Source organism: Synchiropus splendidus, chromosome 2 (genome assembly GCF_027744825.2).
Source record: "Synchiropus splendidus isolate RoL2022-P1 chromosome 2, RoL_Sspl_1.0, whole genome shotgun sequence".
In the NCBI taxonomy this organism is placed as follows: Eukaryota; Metazoa; Chordata; class Actinopteri; order Syngnathiformes; family Callionymidae; genus Synchiropus; species Synchiropus splendidus.
The window spans coordinates 41,839,740-41,862,251 of record NC_071335.1 but is presented as its reverse complement, the minus strand read 5'-3'; the positions used below and the strand labels follow the sequence as shown (position 1 = coordinate 41,862,251).

The window sequence follows — 22,512 nt, the reverse complement described above, 5'->3', positions numbered from 1 at the left end:
TAGAACTCCACCAGCAACTTCGTCGGCAGTCGTAGTTTCCGTAGCTGCCTCAGAAAGAACATTCTCTGCTGGGCCTTCCTGATGAGGGACCTGATGGTTGGCTCCCATTTGAGGTCCTCAGTGATGGTGGTTCCCAGGAAGCAGAAGGAGTCCACAATAGGAATGGCTAAACCAGCCAACATGAGAGGGGACAGAGAAACTGTTACTCTCCTGAAGTCTATGACGATCTCCACTGTCTTCTGGGCCTTGAGCTCCAGGTTGTTGTGGCTGCACCAGGACACTAGCCGCTCCACCTCCCTCCTGTAAGCCGACTCATCTCCATCTGAGATGAGCCCGATGATGGTGGTGTCATCCGCAAACTTGATCAGCTTCACGGACTCGTGGCTGGAGGTGCAGCAGTTAGTGTACAGAGAGAATAGCCATGGAGAGAGAACACAGCCCTGAAGAGACCCAATTTTGAGGGTCCGAGTGTCAGAGACAGTCGTCCCCAGCCGCACACGCTGACTTCGGCTGGTCAGGAAGTCTGTAATCCATCTACAGAGGGAGTCAGGCACGTCGAGCTGGCCAAGCTTGTCTTCAAGCAGAGCTGGAAGAATTGTGTTAAAGGCAGAGCTTAAGTCCACAAACAGGATCCTGGCATAGGTTCCTGGCCAGTCCAGATGGTCCAGAACGAAATGAAGGGCCTGGTTCACTGCATCGTCCACAGATCTGTTGGCTCTGTAGGCAAACTGCAATGAGTCCAGGAGAGAAGCAGTGATAGATTTCAGGTGAGAGAGAACCAGGCGCTCAAAGGACTTCATGACCACAGACGTCAGTGCCACCGGTCTGTAGTCATTCAGTCCTGTGATCCTGGCCTTCTTGGGAACAGGGATGATAGTGGAGGACTTAAAGCAGGCAGGTACATGACAGGACACCAAGGAAGCATTGAAGATGTCCGTGAACACTGGAGCCAGCTCTGCAGCACAATGCTTTAGGATGGCAGGGGAAACTCTGTCCGGACCCGCCGCCTTCCGAAGGTTCAGCCTCCTGAACTGAGTGACCACGTCCTGCTCCATGATGTCAAGAGAAAGAGGAAGAGGGGGGAGGTGAGAGGGTGCCTCATCAAAAGTGACTGTGATCTTTGCTGTCTCAGTGACATCGTTGGTCTTAGTTGTGTCACTAAGAGACAGCATAGTCCTTTGTTGTAAAGTGGAACATGGGGCTGGAGAGACCACAGAGGTGTTGGTGCAAAATGGCTGCTCAAAGCGACAATAGAAGTTGTTCAGGTCCTGTGCAAGAGCGAGGTTGTTCAGAGTGTGGGGGGCACGTGGCTTGTAGTTAGTGAGCACCTTGAGCCCTCTCCACACCGCAGCCGAGTCATTGGCTGAGAACTGCTGCGTGAGTTTGTCAGAGTATGCGGCCTTAGCTTTCTTCAGCTCCCTCTGAAACAGATACTTCAGCTCTTTGTAGCAGTTCCTGTCCCCACTCTTGCGAGCTGCCTCCTTCTCCCGTCTGATCTGGCTGAGTTTAGTTGTGAACCAAGGTTTGTCAGTTGCATAACTCACCTTGGTGCGCGTTGGAACTATGCACTCTTCACAGTAGCTGATCCATGAAGTCACAGTGTCTGTATACTCTTCCAGATTGTTGGTGGCAGCCCTGAACACCTCCCAGTCTGTGGTCTCCATGCAAGACTGCAGCTCCTCTGTAGCTTCACTTGTCCAGATCTTCATGCTCCTCACAACAGGCTTTGCCAGCTTCAGCTTCTGCTTGTATGTGGGAACAAGATGAACCATCAAGTGTTCAGAGAGACCCAGTGCAGCTCGAGGGAGGGCGGTATAAGAGTTGCGGAGCGATGAGTAACAGTGATCCAGCACGCTCTGCTCTCTGGTGGTACATTTTACAACCTGCCTGTATCTGGGAAGCTCCTCACTCAGATTTGCCTTGTTGAAGTCACCAAGCACAATCACAGGACAGTCCGGGAAAGTTCGCTCCACATGCAGAACCTGATCCGCGAGCGCACTCTGAGCCTCACATACATCCGCGCTGGGCGGGATATATACGGCCGCCAGAATGAATGAAGCGAACTCACGTGGGGAGTAAATTGGCTTACAGTTGACGATCAGACATTCCAGAGAGGGAGAGCAGTGCTGAAAGATCATCGTCACGTCCGTACACCAGCGACTGTTGATGTAGAAACACAGTCCTCCGCCTCTGGTCTTGCCGGTGAGCTCCGGAACCCGGTCCGCGCGGTGAAGCTGGAAACCCTCCAGATGAAGCACAGTGTCCGGGATGAGATCGCTCAACCACGTCTCCATGAAACACAAAACACAAGAGGAGGAGAAGTCTCTGTTCCGTCTCAACATCAGCGCCAGTTCATCCATCTTATTGCTGAGCGAGCGGACGTTGGGGAGGGTTATCCTGGGAAGCGGAGTGCGCGATCCTCTTCGACGAAGGCGAACGAGCGCACCGGCACGTTTCCCTCTACTCCTCAGTTTCTTCCGCCCAGCCAAAAGATGAACTAACTCCGCAACTGACACCAAAAATACTGGTAGTAAGTCAGACGGAGTCATAGCCCTGATGTTCATCAATTGATCTCGTGTGTAAGAACACGCAGATGCTCCATCAAAACACAAAAATAAACAAAATAACATGCACGATAATTCCAGGCCAGCCTTCCTCGGCGCCATCTTTGATACAATAGTAGACGTAGCCATAGCCGGTCCTGATTGAATGGAAAACAAAGTCAAGAAAATTGACTGTTAACTATTTACACCTTTTTAATACATTGGTTACCATTGTACAAATTACTACACAAAATAAAATGAAACAAAAATGATGAAAGACCTGAATTAATGCCTCTCTATTTTTAACTGCTCATACATAGGTGGGCACTTGAATAAATCTCTCATGGATCGAATGTGGAAGGATATCAGCTTGCAGGAAACCATTTGACCAACTGCAGAAGAACTTACGACTGTTTCGCTGTCTATGAAGCAAATCATGCTATCATGCTGTCATAACAATGGTATATAAGGGATGCTGATCTCTCTCTGTGCAACCAGTGGACCAGCAATCTGCTCCCTGCTTCTTGCTGGGATGGGCTTTTTGGAGCTATAATCTTAATTGGATAGGAAATTCTTTCTTTTCCTTTAGTCCAAAAACATTGACATAAAGTTATATCATCAGTACTGATGTGAAATCATATTATCTATTTATGAAAGCAAGAAAACAACAGTGCAAGGCATCCATATTTTGGGAGTGGCTTGTGCACTGTTCTGCTATTCAACAAGGGGAGAAAATAACTTGCTTTCTGCAAAGGCCTGCTACGATGTAGATAAACGTCAGCAGAAGTCAGACGTAGATGACGCTCCAGATGTTAAAGGCCCAACCTGAAGGAGTGATCTCGGTGTGGAACACCTCCGACACGTTGGCAGTGGTTGTTGTGTACGGACCTATAGCAATTCATCTTAATAATGGTGTCGTAATTTCATCCATCGCCTCTTCTTTATTTGAATGGTTAGTTTGACGTATCTGTTCCCACCGCAGCCAGGGCGTTGAACACCAAACTTACTGCAAAGAAGATGACAGACACCACGATTGCTGCCAGTCGGCCAGGATCATGACTCGCCATTCTTGATAACTGTGAAAACAGTCATTCTTAAAATGTGTATATAATAATTTGTTTTGTGATATAAACAGCTATGATATTGGCTTTTAAAGTTAGTTCCACTTAAAAACAGCAATCTTTTCCTTAATGTCAACTAAAAACATGAGTAGTTGAAAACAACATACAAGAAAAAAACAGCACGAAGTAGCACTGATACAAATAGTCATATGTGCCAATAAAGATTAAACCTTATGTAATTAAAGAGTGAAATTCATGAGATTGAGGTGAACATGGTTGAATAAAACACAGCATATAATGAGTACTACAAGCAAACACTTTGTAAGCAGTTAAAAATGCATACTAATGTTAGAAACAAATAATAATCGTACACATTGAACGGGATATTAGGAATGACACAATACACAGTTGGAAGGTTCTTCACAAGAGCGTGATTCATATATTTCACCTTCATGTCAGTCAGACACCCAAGACCTTCACACTGATTCTAGTCCGACACTCAGGAAATCAGGACGTGACAGAAAGCCAGCTGTGAGGTTAACGTAGGATTCTATGGGTGAGCCTTCCTACCAATCGAAAAAGGAAGTAAATGCAGTAAGTGTCTTTAGTGTGTCACATAGGACAGTGTGGGAAATACAGCACAACCCAAACCACCTATCTTACTTGTCGATGTACCAGTGGTTTCCCTGCTGTGTGTTTACACCTAGCGGTTATATTACACAGGTCTTTTGAATAGTATTTAAGTTCATATTTCATCAACTTAATGACGTCAGGAGTCATTTGTTTGTTGGGGAGTGTGTGACGCCCACTTATGTGTGGTCACAGAGTGTGTGTTAGATGTCATTTAATTGTTCAACATGGAGTTGATTAAGTAAGTAGAGGGCAGGGTAGGACAGAGGCTGGGCATTGAAGATGTGTGGGTAAAAAGGAAGTGAAGTTTTTTTCATTACTTTTCTCACCACCGACAAATGTGGAAGCCTCGTGTGACTCTGTCCACATTTTGTTTCAGGTTAGTCAAATAAATTTGTTCATAACTACTTACTTGTTTGTTCCACTTGGGGTTGACTGATTTGGGATCTAAGTGTGTGGATGGTGACGCGTTTTTTAAGTATACTGTGTTTCCTTTGTACGTTGAGTTCGCTCTGTGTGGATGTGCCGCTTGTAAGCTAATACTGACAACCTACGATGACATGGCACGGGTGATTGAGTTGTGTGGACTTGGGTTTGCTTGTGGTGAATAACGATGTTTGGTGAAAAGTAAAGTTTTATTATTTCTCAACACTAGCCAAAAGGTTTAATGGCAGAATTATATATTCAGATGAAAAGGAATTATGCATGTGGTTCATGATGTCTGACAGTTGTTGTATGACAAAGTGAGATGTTTGTGAGTGATGTTTCAGTAAGACATCGAATTATGGCGTGGGTTACCGCAATGAAAAAACTGAATGTCAAATAAAGATTACTTTTCTCACCATCGACAAATGTGGAAGCCTCATGTGACTCCACGTATTGTTTCAGACGGCGTTCTACTGACCACATTAAGACACCACTTTTTAACTGTAGACAAGGTCACAGTATTCAGAATTGTTACAGATGCATAGTTTTAGATACAAAGTTTTCATTCTACGCTTAGGGAGCAGAGGTCAGAGCAGCTGACTGGTCTCTCCAAGATGAGCAGCGATGATCAGCACGGCTATGATTTGACGGCTGGGATCACCCCGCCCCTTCGACCAGTGACGGTGTTCCCCCCAGGCAGCGGCTGTGTGTGGAAGAGGCGCCACGAGCGGGGCACCACGCTGACGGACTGTTGAAACTCCAAAATCTCTGGTGGAGTGAGCGAGGTTCTGCAATGGATGAGCCTGTCCACGGAGCTCATAAAGAGCGCGATGATGTTCTCAAGCGCTGTGAGCTGGTTGCCAACGGCATAAACACGAATCCACTGCACGATGGTGGCTCTGTCAGCGGCGGGTGCGATGGTCACTCCTCGGGGTGAGGTTGAGCTCCCGGGGCGAGCGCATCACGTATCGCCCATGACGGCTGAAATTTTCTTCTGAGGCATCGCTGAGCAGTGAGTGAACAGTGCAGAAAACCCGTTTTCGGCCAAAGGGAAAGTGGGTTTCGGACTGGCAAAAATTAAATTGTTGATAACCCCCTGAAAAACGGTTCAGATAGGTAGATTTAGTGCCGAATATACTAGAAAGAACGTTTTGCCAGTAGTTGCAGGTGATATTTTCATGAGGCTATTCTGATCAATGACTAAATGCGTTTTCAGCCCAAGAAAAGGTGGTTTACAGACCGACAAATATAAAAATGTTGATAACTCTCTTAAAGCACTTAAGACAGATTGAATTAGTTCTGCACCTTCTAGAAAGACCTTGACTGCTGTTCTGGCAGGTCAAATTTTCAGGCATCCCTGAGCACTGAATGAACAGTGCAGAAAACGCGTTTTCAGCCCGAGGGACTGTGGTTTTCAGACCAACAAGCATTAAAATGTTAACTACCTCAAACCACTTCAGAGATGTTGAATTAGTTCGGCACTTACGAGAAACACCCCTTCTGCTATAGTTCCAGGTGATATTGTCATGTTCTGAGGCATCGGTGAGCAGTGAATGAACAGTGCGGATAACATGTTTTCAACCAGAGAGAAAGTGGGTTTCGAACCTGCAAAAATAAAATTGTTGACAACCTTCTAAAAACAGTTCAGAAATGTATGTTTAGTGTTGAATGTGCTTTTGCACATTTTCATGTTGAATAACACCTTCCCAAGTGTCCGTATTTGATTGTGAAGAAAGATCGGTTGGATTAGTATTTGTTTTCGTGTTCTGCAATCATAATGAAGCTCATTAAGAGCTTCTCCCCATCCCTCCAGAACCTCTTGATAGTATTCCGATATATCTTCCATGAGACTTCGTCTAAAAATCATAAAAATTCCTGTATTTTCATTCGCTGCATATTTACTTATTGCTTTTCCCAAAAACATTTTCCATATTTGATCATTCTTGTTATTTAAGTAATTCGACATAGTTTTAACTCTTAGTGCATTTTTTTAATCCTTAGATTGACTAGTTTTAAACCCCCATCCTCATATCTATTTTCTGATATATCTTTACTAATTCTTACTCCTTTGTCTTCCCAAATAAAATCTCTTATTAAAATGTCAATTTGCTTTAACACTCTTTCATTAATGGGAACAACATTCCTAATATAAATAATTTTACTTATTAATAGTGCGTTAGTCACAAATATTTTTCCTTTTATTCCTAGTTTCCGTATTTTCCAGCTATTTAGGTATTTAGGTAACTTTATTGTCAAATATGCTACAGTACAAGACATACAGCATGGATGAAATATCTGTTCTCTCAGACCTGGACGCATGGCATAAAAATCACAGACAGGAACAAATATAAAGAATTGATAAATACACAGCAGGATACATGGCAACAAAAATCATCCTCACATCAGTCCATCAACCACCGGGGGGAGCACATGGCTCATGACAGCATGGGCAGCATTGCATATCCTTTACCCTAAACCCTCGCATTGGCTAAGGAAACACTCAGAAACAGAAAAAAACCCTATCGGGAGGAAAACTGAGAAACCTCAGGGTGAGCGTCAGAGGAGGGGTCCCCCACCCAGGACGGGCAGACGTGCAATGGATGGAGCCAAAAGTGCCTGGTGCAGACCCGGGGGCAGAGCAGGAAGGGAGTTCAGCATCATGACAGCCTGGTGGACGAAGTTGTCTTTCAGTCTGCTAGTTCATGCACGGTGACTCTGGAACCTTCGCCCTGATGGCAGCAGCGTGAAGAGGCGGTGTGACGGGTAGGTGGGGTCTCTTGTAATCCTCAGGGCTCTCCGAGTGAGGCGAGTCTTGTTGATGTCCAAGAGGGAGTTCATCCAGTGTTCATTTCTTCAACCATCTGATTTTTTTCTTCCATTTCATCGAAAACTCTTTTTAGAATTATTGGGACATTTAATCTTTAAAAACAACAAATTCTATTCCTAGTCCATTTATTCCTGGACCCTTATTTTTATATAGGTCACTTATTGCGATTTCTATCCCTTCCATAGTTACGTTTTCATTACAGTTTTCCTTCTCTTCTTGGTTTAATTCACATTCTATATGTTTCAAGACTTTATTCATATCTTCCTCTTTCTCTTCTGCCTTTTGAAATAAATTTGCATAGTATTCTTGTACATGCAGTCTAATTTTTTGCTGTTTTTTTTTACCCGTTCTTATCGTGGATTTGCCTCATTATCTTTTCAATTTTCAAAAAATATCCTGTACATTTTCCCCACCCACAAGACATCTTGCTCTGCTCCTTAATATTGCTCCTTGACATTTACTCTCTTCCATTTTATCTAATTGATCTTTTAATTTCTAAATATCTTTCTATTTCATTTGTTTTATTTTCTTCAATTAGCTTACTCTCTTCATTTAGCCTTTTTCTTAAGTCATCTTTTTTTCTTTCATGGTTCTTTTTTTTACTATATTCTATTGATGTTTACTTTATCAATTCTTTACATTTCTTCCACCAGCTCAACACGTCAGTTTTAAAATCCATAGCAATTACAATTACATTTTGGGTAATTGGGTTTCGATAATTTTCATCCTTTAAAATGTCCTCATTCATACACCATATCCCACCTTCTTTGATTATTTCCTTTTTACCCCATACACATTTGAAAATCACATGGTCACTTAATTTGGTTTGAATATATTTAAAATTTCTAAAATCTTTTGCCATTTCCTCTTTACATAAAATAAAGTCAATTCTACTTTGTTTTAATGCTCCATTTACTATTTGATGCCTTGAATATTTCCTTTCAATTTTGATCTCCATACATCAATCAATCGTTTTTTTTCATTACATTCATTAAGACTTTACTTGATATATCATTTTTAAAAGCCATATTCGCAGCAACATCTATTGTTCCACACCATACATTAAAATCAGCCATCACAATACAATTTCCATGACATTTCTTATCCAGTTTTTCAAAAAATAATACCTTTTCTTCTTTATCATTTCGCGCATATATCGAAAAGATTTTCCATTCTGTATTATCATTCATGATTTTGATGCCTACAATTCTTACTTCATCTTTTTCACATTCCTGCACCCTTGGAAATATCCTTTTGTTCTCGTGTCTCCATTACTACAAAAAACATTAAAAAACAAACAAAAAACACATTATTTTCTAAAACATTCCATTTTCTCTGAATCCCAATGTGTTTCTCGTAAACAAATAATTTCCGCATTTAGTAATTGTATAGCTTTCTCCATTCTTTTACTACTTTCTAGGCCATTTACGTGAAAGGATATTATGGTAGTCATTGTACCGAAATTTAAAAAGGAGGATTCATAAGACCAAATAACAAAAAATAAATAAATCCCAAAATCAATCGCCAAAATGATAAAAAATAAAAGTTTTAATCACTTGAATGTATTTGATGACTAAACATTTCAAACAAAAGCATTCTTTCTATCATCTTCTTGATGTCTTTGTTGGTATTTTAGAAATTATTTTTCTCTCCTCATCTTTCTCTCTTCTATTTTTCACAGTAGGTTTTTTAATATTTATTGAGATTTTCCTCGTCAATATCTACCATCAATTCATCACCAGAGATCTCACTCATCTCACTTTCTTCTTCACTCGTTTATAGCCATTTCCTATTTTTCCACTCATTACTTCCTCATGCATTTTGTCATGTATTTTGTCCATGTCCATCTCAGATCTTGCTTTTTCTTGATCAGACATATTCTTTTCATGTTTTTCTTCTGGCATGTTTTTTTTCTTGTCTTTGGTTGTACATCTTTTTTTTTTTTTTTTTCGTTTTTCCATCAATATCAATATCTTTTTTCCGCTCCAGTTCTTTCTTCATCTTCACTTTCATCACATTTGCTCTCCACTGGTGGTTCTCAATAGGCATCTTTATCTTGGCTTTTGTTATCTTCATTGCATACATCTGCTGGATATCTTCAGAAACCCCCCTTTGCTGTGTCAGTTCCGTTTTCTCTCCAATCTCCTTTCAGCTAGTTGTTTGCTCTGGCATGTCTTCCTGTTTCTGTCTCTTCTCCATTGTTTGTCCCGCCTCTTCCGTTTGTCTTTCCTCTTCGCTGGAGTCAGTATGTATAGCACTATCTTGGTCCTGCATTTCTATATTATTCATCGCTCCTTTCTTCCTTTCCTTAAGTCTTCTTAATACTATGTTTTTGTTGCAGTCTCTTTTATAATGTCCCTTTTTGCCACATTGAAAGCAAGACAGCTCTGGACAATTGCGGTAAACGTGCCCCAGCTTAATGCATGACATGCAGACCCTGACCTGTCAGTCATGTAATACTCGTATATATATTCGGGACCTGTTTCTGTCTCGAACTTGGTCGAATAAGGTAAAGAAATTGTCTCTTTGTTGAATATAACCTGTAGAAATCTAGTTCCATCGGCGACATCTGTTCCAGGCCAAAGTCGTCTCTTGATGGGGGAGAGTGGTTCCACTCCCCATGATTCCAATTTCTGCAGGATTATCTCGTCGGGTATATAAGATGCCATATAAAGGAAGGAAACAACCATTTCCCTGCAGACCAAGTCTTTTGTCGCCAGTATCTACAGGTAAATCCTTCCTTAGTTTGCTCCATTCCTTCAATAGTTTTCATGGTCATTTCATATTTATTTTCCCCAATAGGACGCAGAGACGCCAGCTTTCCACATTGCTTGGTAATCTCCGTAATGATATCCATGGCTTCAATGCTTTCTTCCACCTCCAGCATGACAGTATAGTCTTTTCCATTGCTTCCCAGATCCGCGAGTGAGGCAAAAAGGGCCTCAGCTCTACAAAAGAGCAAAAAAGCAAAAGAAAATAAAGTACTCCAGCACCTTTGTGTTCAGTCGTTTTTTTTTTATAAAGATCTGAGGGAGAAAAGTCAACTCTATCTCAGGAGCTCCGCACACACACGTCCACATTCGGCAAACGCCTTTTCGGCCCGGGATAAGCTGGGTTTCAAACCAGGTAAAAGAAATGTTGATAACCCCCTGAAATACAGTTAAGAAAGGTAAGTTTAGTGCTGAATATACTAGAAAGAGTGATTTTCCTATAGTTGTAGGTGATATTTTCATGTTCAGAGGCTATTCTGATCAGTGAGTGAACAGTGCAGAAAACGCGTTTTCAGCCCAAGAAAAGGTGGTTACAAACCGACAAAAATAAAAATGTTGATAACTCTCTTAAATCACTTTAGACAGGTTGAATTAGTTCTGGACCAATGAGGAATACCTTTTCTGCTATAGTGGGAGGTGAAATTTTAATCTTCTGTGGCATCGCTGAGCAGTGAGTGAACAGCACAGAAAACGCGTTTTCGGCCACAGAGAAAGTGGGTTTCGGACCGTATAGGAATAATGATATATTACTAAATAAATATATTAAAAAAAGATATATCATTGAATTGAATTACTTTAGAATGTTTTGTTAAATAATAATAAAAAGATTGCATTCAACAGATGCGGTGAGTAAGGGTAAGGTATCATCAAGTTGACCCTGTATCCATGGAAGAATATGTGGACTAAAAATGGTGTGTGTTAAATGGCAGGAATGGCAATTGTCATGGGACTTGATCATCCATGGGGGTCGTAAACCAAATGACCAGATGGAGAACGGATGAGATGACAGAAGCAAGCCAATCAGAAGAATGGATCGGGTTCTCAGCTACCACCTATTATAGGCAACATTTGGGAGGATTCATCAACATCGCTCCAGACTGAGTGGAGTCAATACAACATGTTGAATTTGACCCATGACGACTAGGACCATAAGAAGACCAGGACCAATCAGTGGAGACTACACCCCAAGATGGGCTGAAAGCATATAAAAAGGGTCAGGCCCAGATAAGTTTTGTCACAGTATTCTACTTGAGCTGAGGCTAAGGCAGAGATAGTTGATGACCCAGGGCCCTGAGTAGGTGAATAGACTCCGCTGGCAAGGAATAAATTCTTTTTGATTTTAACTTGTAGGTTTTTGGTAGTCATTCTCACGAGTAAATGAAAACGCGGAAGATACATTAAAGGTGTATTTCCCAACAATCGGCAAAAATTAGATCGTTGATAACCCTCTTAGGAAAGTTCAGAAATGTAGGTTTAGTGTTGAATGTACCAGAAAGAGTGTTTTTCCTATAGTGGCAGGTGATATTTTCATGTTCTGAGGCTATTCTGATTAGTGAGTGAACAGTGCAGTAAACCGTTTTTCAGCCCGAGTGACGGTGGTGTTCAGACCGACAAACATAAAAATGTTATCACTCTGAAACCACTTCAGACATGTTGAACTTGTTTGGCACCTACTAGAAAGATCCCTTCTGCTTTTAGTGGGAGGTGAAATTTTCATGTTCTGTGGTATGCCTGAGAGAAGAGAAAGTGGGTTTGGGACCGTCAAAAATAAAATTCTTGATAACCCTCTAAAAACATTTCAGAAATGTAGGTTTAGTGTTAAATATATTAGAAAGAGTGTTTTTCCTATACATGCAGGAGAAATTTTCATGTTCTCAGGCAACCCTGAGCAGTGACTGAACAGTGCAGATATTGCGTTTCCAGCAGGAGTGACAGTGGTTTTCAGAATTGACAAACATAAAAATGTTATCGCTCTGAAACCACTTCAGATATGTTGAATAAATTCTGCAGCTACTAGAAAGACCGCTTCTGCTGTAAATTCAGGTGAGATTTTCATGTTCTGAGGCATTCCCTGAGCAGAGAATGTACAGTACAGAAAATGCGTTTTCAGCCCGAGACAAGCTCGGTTTCTGACCAGGAAAAAAAAAAAAAAATGTTGATAACCCTTTGAAATACAGTTCAGAAATATAGGTTTAGTATTAATTTTTTTTAGAAAGACTGTTTTTCCAATATTTGCAGGTGAAATTTTCATGTTCTCAGGCATCCCAGAGCAGTGAGTGAACGGTGCATGAAACACATTTTCAGGAGGTGGCGCTGTTGTACCAGACGGTGATAGAGTAGGTGAGGATGGACTGGATGATGGCTGTGTAGAACTCCACCAGCAACTTCGTCGGCAGTTGTAGTTTCCGTCGCTGCCTCAGAATGAACATTCTCTGCTGGGCCTTCCTGATGAGGGACCTGATGGTTGGCTCCCATTTGAGGTCCTCAGTGATGGTGGTTCCCAGGAAGCAGAAGGAGTCCACAATAGGAATAGGTAAACCAGCCAACATGAGAGGGGACAGAGAAACTGTTACTCTCCTGAAGTCTATGAACATCTCCACTGTCTTCTGGGCGTTGAGCTCCAGGTTGTTGTAGCTGCACCAGGACATTAGCCGCTCCACCTCCCTCCTGTAAGCCGACTCATCTCCATCTGAGATGAGCCTGATGATGGTGGTGTCATCCGCAAACTTGATCAGCTTCATGGACTCGTGGCTGGAGGTGCAGCAGTTAGTGTACATAGAGAAGAGCCACGGAGAGAGAACACAGCCCTGAGGAGACCCGATGATGAGGGTCCGAGTGTCGGAGACAGTCGTCCCCAGCCGCACACACTGACTTCGGCTGGTCAGGAAGTCTGTAATCCATCTACAGAGGGAGTCAGGCACGTCAAGCTGGCGAAGCTTGTATTCAAGCAGAGCTGGAAGAATTTTGTTAAAGGCAGAGCTTAAGTCCATAAACAGGATCCTGCCATAGGTTCCTGGGCAGTCCAGATGCTCCATAACAAAATGAAGGGCCTGGTTCACTGCATCGTCCACAGATCTGTTGGCTCTGTAGGCAAACTGCAATGAGTCCAGGTGAGAAGCAGTGATAGATTTCAGGTGAGAGAGAACCAGGCGCTCAAAGGACTTCATGACCACAGACGTCAGTGCCACCGGTCTGTAGTCATTCAGTCCTGTGATCCTGGCCTTCTTGGGAACAGGGATGGTATTGGAGGACTCAAAGCTGGCAGGTACATGACAGGACACCAAGGAAGCATTGAAGATGTCAGTGAACGCTGGAGCCAGCTCAGCAGCAGAATGCTTCAGGATGGCAGGGGAAACTCTGTCCGGACCTGCCGCCTTCCGAAGGTTCAGCCTCCTGAGCTGAGTGCGCACGTCCTGCTCCATGATGTCAAGAGAAAGAGGAAGAGGGGGGAGGTGAGGGGGTGGCTCATCAAAAGTGTCTGTGATCGACGTTGCTGTCTCAGTGACATCGTTCATCTTAGTTGTGTCACTAAGAGACAGCATAGTCCTTTGTTGTAAAGTGGAACATGGGGCTGGAGAGACCACAGAGGTGTTGGTGCAAAATGGCTGCTCAAAGCGACAATAGAAGTTGTTCTGGTCCTGTGCAAGAGCAAGGTTGTTCAGAGTGTGGGGGGCACGTGGCTTGTAGTTAGTGAAAAGTAAAGATGGTTTACAGACCGACAAAAATAAAAAAATGTTACTAACTCTCAACTCTCACTCTCACTTCAGACAGGTTGAATTAGTTCTTCACCCAGTATATATATATATATATATATATATATATATATATATATATATATATTAATATAAATAAACTGGCACTAGCACCGCACGTGGTCAGGTACAGAGCTTACTGCCAGGTGGAGGGTTTGGATATGCGGCGCCGCGTTTCATCTCGCTTAGCCGCATGCGCGATGTGCGATGCGCGATACCCTCGCCCCTGGAGCTCGACTACTCCCCTGAGGAGTGACCTTCCCACCCGGCGCTGACAGAGCCACTATTGCGCAGTGGAATGGTGTCTACGCCGTCTGCAACCGGCTCATAGCGCTTGAGATCTGGCTCTTCATGAGCTCTGTGGACAGGCTCATCCATCGCAGAACCTCTCTCACTCCACCAGAGATTTTGGAGATTCAACAGTCCGTCGGTGCTCTGCTCGCAGCGCCTCCTCACACAGCCGCCGCCCAGGGGGAACACCGTCGCTGGTCGAAGGGGAGGGGTGAGCCCAGCCGTCCGGATCATCGCCGCGCTGATCATCGCTGCTCCTCTTGGAGAGACCAGTCGGTCTCTCAGCTCTGCACCCTCCAAATGCGAAGGAAGAAAACTTTGTATCTAAAAGTATGCATCTGAACCAAAGTCTAACTCAAAAAAAAAAAAAAAAAGATGCATGACTTTGGTATTTGGTCTGTTTCTTCTCCGCCCAAAATTAGGGTTTATCACCCTCCAAGTTCCGGTTCCAGTCAATGCGGAATCCTGCTTCAAAATGTGTTTTTGTTTGATATCGTCTCTAGAGACGGGGAAGTTTCTGGAGCCAAGAAGTTATGTTTTTTTTCAGCTTCGCCACAATAAGTAGCATAGGCGTCAAATAACTCTTTCCCGTCTCTCAACAGATCCCGGTTCTTGCCAAAAGTCGGGAGAGTTTCAATTTTGCCATTAACTCTTCTTATTATTCAGACTTGCCAGTTTCCAGCAGGGGTCGCCACAGGACCGCGAAAGCCACCACTTCATCACACAGTAGGCGCTGCATGCCAGACCGGTTCTGTTCTCAGCTCCCTCGTGCGATGTCTGATCCGATGTCTGTCTGTGATTCTTTTCTCTGCAGCACTCCAAACCTCTCGTAGGCAAGCAAGACATCGTCATCGAGAGAGTCATCTCTTTCTGAGGATGATTGGGCCGGTCCCTCGGGTGTCCATCTTAGGAGAATTGCAGTGTCAGATCAAGGTACACTGCAAGTTTGGGACCCTACTTCCCCAGCTGACAAAAGCGAGTCTGTTTTTGAAGAACATTGGGCGCTGAGCACCGATGGCCTTTTCGACCTGGACCTGCCCCGGAGGCCGGGTACGTTCCTGTGCTCAGGGCGCCTGTCTTGACAGAGTATCTTCCGAATTGAAAGCGCATGTCTCCCCACCTGCCCATATGGATCGAGAAGACACTCGGTCATTGACACGCCCTTCAGTTTCACAGTCAAACCCCAGGTTCCGCGACTTCAAGTGGACCTGGGTCAACTCAGAGAACCAGCGGTCATTTCTGATGGAGGAGGTCCGCGCTCTCCTGTCAAAGGAAGTAATCGAGCTAGTGCCAAAGCGATCCTCTTACACTGGGTTTTACTCCTGGTACTTTCTGGAACCCAAGAAGACAGGAGAGTGGAGAACTGTTCTGGACCTCAGTGTCCTCAACCAATTCGTGACCAGACAGCGGTTCTGGACTACCACGAGACTCCTGGAGTGCGTCAGAGTGTGAGAGTGGATCTTGATCTTGCACACTCCAACTTCCACAACACGGTTTGGCCGAGTCACAGAAAGTTTTTCCGGTTTGGGCTCGAGGGTCAGGTTTAATACAGCACTCTAGTGCCTCGCACCTTCGCAAAGTGCGTGGAGGTGGGGCTCGATCCATTAAGGAGACAAGGTCTGCGAATTCTGACGTACTTGGAGTACTGGTTGATTCTAGCCAGGTCGAAACAGGAGTCATGAGCGCACACCAGCTTGGTGTTGGAGCACATCGTGCTATTGAGACACAGAGTAAACCTCCTGAAAAGCGCACTCCCAGTCAGAGTCCCAGTCCCAGACAGAGCACGACGTTCGTGGGGTCATGCTGGACTCAGTCTGGACTCAGAAGGCCTCCTGTTTGCCCTTCCTCCTCCTTGCCTTCTTCTTTCTCTGATGAGGAGAATTCAGCTGCCGACTGTGAGAATGATTCTCGTGGCTCCAGACAGCTCCAGCTGGTATCTGGAGATGTGTCAGATGCGGATCAAAGGCCCCTGGGAATTCCCTCCATCGAGGTCAGCGCTTCTGCAAGCATCAGAAACCCCGAGGACCCTTCAAGATTTGACTTCTCCAGGCTTAACAATCAGTCACATGCCGGATGTCCCATTGATTCTTCAGAACGCTAAAGCTCTGTCAACCCTCAGAGCATACAATGCTAAATGGACATTGTTTCCCCAGTGGTGTGGAACCCTGTCAGCCTCCCCAAAATCGGCACCTATTCTCTAATCCTCTCTTTTCTCCAACATCTGGTTAATGAACATCGGTGCAGTGCTACATTATGGGTATATGTAGCAGCCCTTTCCATGCTACACAATGGTCTGGACGGTCACCCCGTCGGCGAGCATCGTCTAGTGAGCCGTTTCATGAGGAGTGAAAAGCCGGTGACATTGCAGGCGGTTTAGTGCAGCAAAACGTGCATCTCCTTGACAGCCGTCTGACAAAGGAGCCGGCGGTGCCAGTCAGACGTCCGGTATGGACGGCCATGGTAATTGCCCATGGTTCTCAGGTCAGGCCACACTGCAAGGCTGGGGGTTAAGCTTTGTGGTCAAGATGACCTCATAGGAGTTCCAGAGTCCTGGGAGATGTTCTGGAGTACTCACACGAGGGTGTGCTGCAACCTGTTCAAGTCCTGCAAACAGTCCAGCAGCAGGGGGCAGAAATTATGAGGGGTCCGCCGATCCAGGGGTGTCCCCAACAAAGCATGGCTACTTCAAGGCTAGCAGGCAGTCCTCTGCCCCCCTGAGGTGCAGTTCACTATTCGAAATGCTGAAGCACCCGCAACACTCAAAGTATATAATGCTCAATGGGTGTGGACTGCTGTCCGTTGGGTAAACATCCACTGTTAGTCCAGTTAAGACCCACCTCCAGACACATCTGCCCCTATTGGGATCTTGAATTGGTATTAAAGTCTCTCTTTGAAGCTCCCTTCGAGCCACTTGATCAGGCTCCTTTGGAGCTGGTGGCTTACAAAGCAGCTCTCCTACTTGTCCTGCCCTCCATCAGGACGGTTTGGAGAACTACGTGTCTTCTCGATTAGTCTTTTTTCCCAAATTTCTTTGTGCCTCTTCTGAGGTCAGCAATTTTTCGGTGAAGGCTTTCTGTCCTACCCCCCACCCGGATGAGAACCACTGGCACTTGCACAAGGTGTGTCCCGTGAGGTCGAGAGCTAGTCTGAATGGAGTCAAGGCCGTCGGGAAAACAGATAAGATGTGGGTGGCTCTGGCAGGTGGTAAAAAGGGGCAACATCCATAGCTGCCTTCTGAGGAGTTTCTTTGGCAGAAACCGGCCGAGCAGCCTCCTCGGGTTCCGCCTCAACTTTTGCAGATTTCTATTTGTCTGACGTAGCAGCTTCTTCTTTGCCTCATGTTGTCCTGTTTACAGGTACTTCCAGCAGCTCTGGTCAATAGATGAAAGAATCATTCTCTTCCGCAGCGCTTCGTCATGGGCCAAACGTTTCTCCACTGGCGAGTTTTCCCTTCAAATGTGGACGTTTAATTTGTGCCAATTGTGTTCATCCACGTTGGTCTCAAACAAGTGCTGTGGCTATGGGATGGCTTTAGGTTCCCCTGTGTAGTTGCCAGAGCAGGGACCTTGGGGGTGAGGTCGTTGGCGCAAGACGTCTAGTAGGCAGGACTGGCGTGAGACCTGGCGTGTGGAGATAGCAGCAGGTCTCTTGGCACGCCACCCCTCTTTGATATGAGACAGGTCACCGGTCAATCTTCACCTACTTTGGCGACGCTTCTCCTGCGCACTTATCCGCAGTGGTGGCCACCACGGTTCGGCTGCAATCTTTAAGGCGTGAGGTCTGGACGTTGAAGTTCTGTCCTGTTTGCACTCCACATGGTTTATCTCAGGTCAGACTATGTGGTGAGGATACTCTCTCCACCTACTCAAGTTGACCTGCATGGCGGACCTGGAGTTAAGGGCGGAGCCCCGGCGAGTTCATCTCCACATTAGCCCAAGGTTCTCCCATCTCCGCTACGCTCGGACTACAGTCAAAGAGAAATAATAAGGATAATAATAATAAGGAACGATTGAAAACTCTCAGGATAAGTCATAGGGAGTGGAGCTGTGGGGGTATATCCATCATCAGAGAGAAGAAGGAAACCACAAAATGTCAAACCTGTATTGATTTATGGCCCCCGGAGGTAATAAACCCTTCCCCTTCCGGAGGTAATAAAACCCCTCCCCCTTTGTTTCTATCAACAAGAAGTTAAAATAATAACCCTCCCCCTTTTTTATATCAACAGGAAATTAAAATAATAACCATTCCCCTTGTTTTATGACAGGAAGGAAAATAATGAAGGTCGAGGGCGGATGCTACATCCTGTGTGATGCATGGGAGGGGTCAGCTGCATCCTCACAGTGTTAGTAGCTACAATATTATTTCTGGTTTAAACATTTTAGAAGTTATTTAACATCTTATGAAACAGTTTTTCATTCTTGAAATATTTCTTAAAGATAACACAGGAGAAACAAAACACTTTTTTAGTCTTCACTAATAGTTCAAATGACACAGTTACCCAACTCATGCACCATTTTTTCAAAATGTGTTTAAAACAGATAATTTCTACTTGTTTGAGAAATACTTTTAGTTTTTCAGAAAATAACATTCAGTGAACAAGGATAAAACAAAAGGGAGGAATACTTTTAGTTTTCAGAAACTGGGGTCAAGCAATGAAAGGATAAAACAAATGAAAGAAATACTTTTAGTTTTCAAAAAAATAAGGTTGAGTGAACAAGGATAAAACAAAAGAGAGAAAAACTTTTAGATTTCAGAAACTAGGGTAAAGCGATGAAAGGATAAAACAAAAGAAAGAAATATTTTTAGTTTTTCAGAAAATAAGGTTGAGTGAACAGGGATAAAACAAAAGAAAGAAATACTTTTAGTTTTCAGCATTAGTTCAAATGACACAGCTATCCGACTCATATGAGTTTCTGTTGAATCGGTCTATTTAATTTTATACCCTGTGTGAGTGATTTTTTACTTACTCAGGAAATACTTTCAAAAATGAGGTCAAACAGTGGGGGAACAACAGTCACTAGGCCTGACTCTTTCTCAGACACTGAAACAGAGTCCATGATACGGGTTAATTTGCTGAGGAGATGTGAGTTCTTTCCCGGCCGGTTGAATCTTCAAAAGAGACAATCTGAAGACAGAGAGGTCTGTCTGAAGGCAAACCTCGCTGTCTTCAGACAACACACACACACACACACACACACACACACACACACACACACACACACACACACACACACACACACACACACACACACACACACCCCTCCTTTCCAAATAGCATCATTTGACAGGGGAAAAAGTTCACACCTCTGAGCTATCTAGCAAATGCTGAGCTCTTCCAACATTGTTTTATCCAAAATCAACAAAAGACCTAACACAAATGGAGTATTTCGATGACCCTGATTCTGACCACATTTTACATCAGTTCAGGGGTAACCTTTGCTGTTGACCAGGCCTGCCAGAACTTCATCGGACTCCTTTTCAAACGGACTCCAGTCTCGCTATGGATGCCTCTTCCTCTGCACGCCATAGGTGAATATATCTATATATATATACAGTATATCTGTGTATCTATTTATATACAAGTATTATAAGTATTATATAAAACGTTATGTCATGTTTATCACATCTCTTTTCATTCACAGATGTCGTCACCCATCTGTGTGACATTCATTTAACGCAGAGTGATACAAGTAAAAAGATTTAATTATTCGAGCAATAATGCGACCAACTTTTGAAGACGGTGGCGTACACGCGGATCCGACTGCAGTGCTCCCTTCAATAGATACCAGTCTAGCCACGGATGCTTTATAGGTGAATATAAAAAACTATTATAGAAACTTTGTCATGTTGGTTTATCATATTCATCTCTTCTTTTATAGGAATTATTACCCCTCTGGGTAATAATTAACGCAGAGTGATACAGGTAAATATATTTAATCATTTATAAGCTTCTGTTAATATCTCATGATATTATGTACTAGATGCATTGTCACTTCTAATATTAGATTCGAGTCAGCCGATAACCTTCTGGTGGCGATGGAAGGACCTCTGGAGCTGGAACAAAGAGAGATTTTATTATTTTAAAGTTACATGATGCTGTTTCAAGTCAGACGATAAAATATAGAAACATTCTATTTTCATCAGTCGTTGCTTGACTGAGTCATGCTTTTCAAAAAAAATCTAGTCACACTAAAGGTAAAAAAAAAAAATGGACTACTTTTAGTTTGCACTGTACCCTGTAATTTAAGGGTAAAACGATCAAACGTGCGAGCAGTACAAAATTACTTCATCATTAGCTGTGACATTTAGATCAGACCAGACTGAGCAACACAACGTTTGAGCCTTCGAGAGCGCAAAATAGACCTTAACACACAACAAACTTAACACTCACACAGCGACACGCAAACACTGTGGCAAAAATGAGGGAAAGTGAGAATAAGATACAAGAACTGTTCTTCACTCTGCTTCTTTTCAGTCCCTATATCATGCAAGATGAAATGACTGAATGTGTTCCTGCAATGTAACAATTGTGAAGCAATGCGATACAATAGCTATACAAACGTCCTATAACTTGTCATGTAACACATCTACAATGTAGGAGGGACAGAACATTCATTGAATGAACATTCATTTATACTTGATGCTATCGCTAGTAAGACAAGTAGTGTAGAAATATCCAAAGTATGTTAACCCTTAATTTTATTTTATTTTATTTTTTTGCCTTACAAGTGGCTAAAATGTGTATATTACAAGCCATGCTTTTCATTGATTTAAATGTGTCTTCATTCTTTATTTTCAGGTGAAAATAGCCAAATGCGGGAGCAGTACGGTGCGACATGTTAGTTTTGTAGTGTGCATTTTGTGTTTAGCATTTTTAAAAATGCTAATTAAAAAAAAAAAAATTAAAAAATCTATTCAAAACCAGGCAACAAGTGTAGAAGTAATTGAATGTTTTAACACTTTAAAAGTTGCACCAAAGGATAAAAACAAATATCATAGTTTGTATTATCAGGATGAATCAACCAATTATGCATGCATTACGCAATTACCTTCACCTTCACCTTCTTCTACCGCTTATCGGGGTCGGGTCGTGGAGGCAGCATTTGGAGCAGGGAAGCCCAAACTTCCCGGTCCGCACAAACCTCCTCCAGCTCCTCCCGGAGGATCCTAGGCGTTCCCAGGCCAGACCGGAGACATAATCTCTCCAGCGAGACCTGGGTCTTCCCCGGGGTCTCCTCAAGGTAGGACATGTCCGGAACACCTCCCCAGGGAGGCGTCCAGGGGGCATCCGGAACAGATGCCTGAGCCACCTCAACTGGTTCTTCTAGACGTGGAGGAGCAGCGGCTGCACCCCGAGCTCCTCCCGGATGACCGAACTCCTCACCCTATCTCTAAGGGTGCACTCAGCCACCCTGCGGAGGAAACTCAATGACGCAATTACTCCAACATCATATGTGATAGTTAGATCAGATCCAGAGACTAACCTGCTTCGAGCTGAGGTGAAACTTTGAATGTATGAATTGAGAATTATAAAAAAGTAACCCGAGTGTTTAGATTAAATCTTTCCATTTTAAAAAATAGTGTTTCTGTTGTTCATTTTCACAAAATTTTAATGCTGAAGTAAAGCTTGTGAACAAATTCAGATGTTGTATTTTCATATTTTTTTCACAAGTTACAGGTGTATTCTCAGTTATTATTTATCACCTGTGTCTCAAATATTAAAACTTTTTTTTCAGTGTTTTAAAAACAAACAACTTTGCCAGTTGTTTGTTAAACTGGTTGACATTGTAGGTTTGTGAAACTGGTTTTGTCTTGTCTGTTTTGTCTGTGTTCTCAAGTAACCATAAAAGAATAGTTTTGGTAGGCTGGCTGTTCATCTTATAAAATATAATCGCAGCACCGAAGTCTGTAAGTACATTTTTCCTTTTACTTCAAGCTTTTCTCCATCTATTAGATTCTCAACACACACACACACACACACACACACACACACACACGTGCATCAAATTTAAGACATTCCATTCTCACTATAAGACAACAAGCCATTTTAGTATGTACAAACGTGTTGGCATGTTCCCAATCTTCTTAATCTTTTCATGTACCTGAAACTGTCTGTTTACACAAATTGTATTAGTAATCCTGAATTAAAGCCTGACGTTTTTGTACAACCATCTACGATAGGATAAATAGATGAATATTATTAGAAATATT

General features: G+C 43.3%; 1 protein-coding gene and 1 long non-coding RNA gene across 2 annotated transcripts; one reads left to right on the top strand and one right to left on the bottom strand.

Annotated features, from left to right (window-relative positions):
- Positions 1-10,450: 10,450 nt before the first annotated feature.
- Positions 10,451-13,672, bottom strand: LOC128755021 (uncharacterized). Its single transcript, XM_053858152.1, has 2 exons — positions 12,581-13,672; positions 10,451-10,636 (listed from the first exon to the last, which is right to left on the bottom strand). Exons 1-2 carry the CDS (start codon positions 13,423-13,425, stop codon positions 10,534-10,536), a joined length of 948 nt encoding a protein of 315 aa, XP_053714127.1. The 5' UTR covers positions 13,426-13,672; the 3' UTR covers positions 10,451-10,533.
- Positions 13,673-14,140: 468 nt separating this feature from the next.
- On the top strand, positions 14,141-21,223 carry LOC128754346 (uncharacterized). Its single transcript, XR_008413915.1, has 6 exons — positions 14,141-15,027; positions 15,116-15,234; positions 19,724-19,830; positions 19,944-20,112; positions 20,181-20,224; positions 21,101-21,223. It is a non-coding gene; the product is annotated as an uncharacterized LOC128754346 (long non-coding RNA).
- The last annotated feature ends 1,289 nt before the right edge of the window (positions 21,224-22,512 follow it).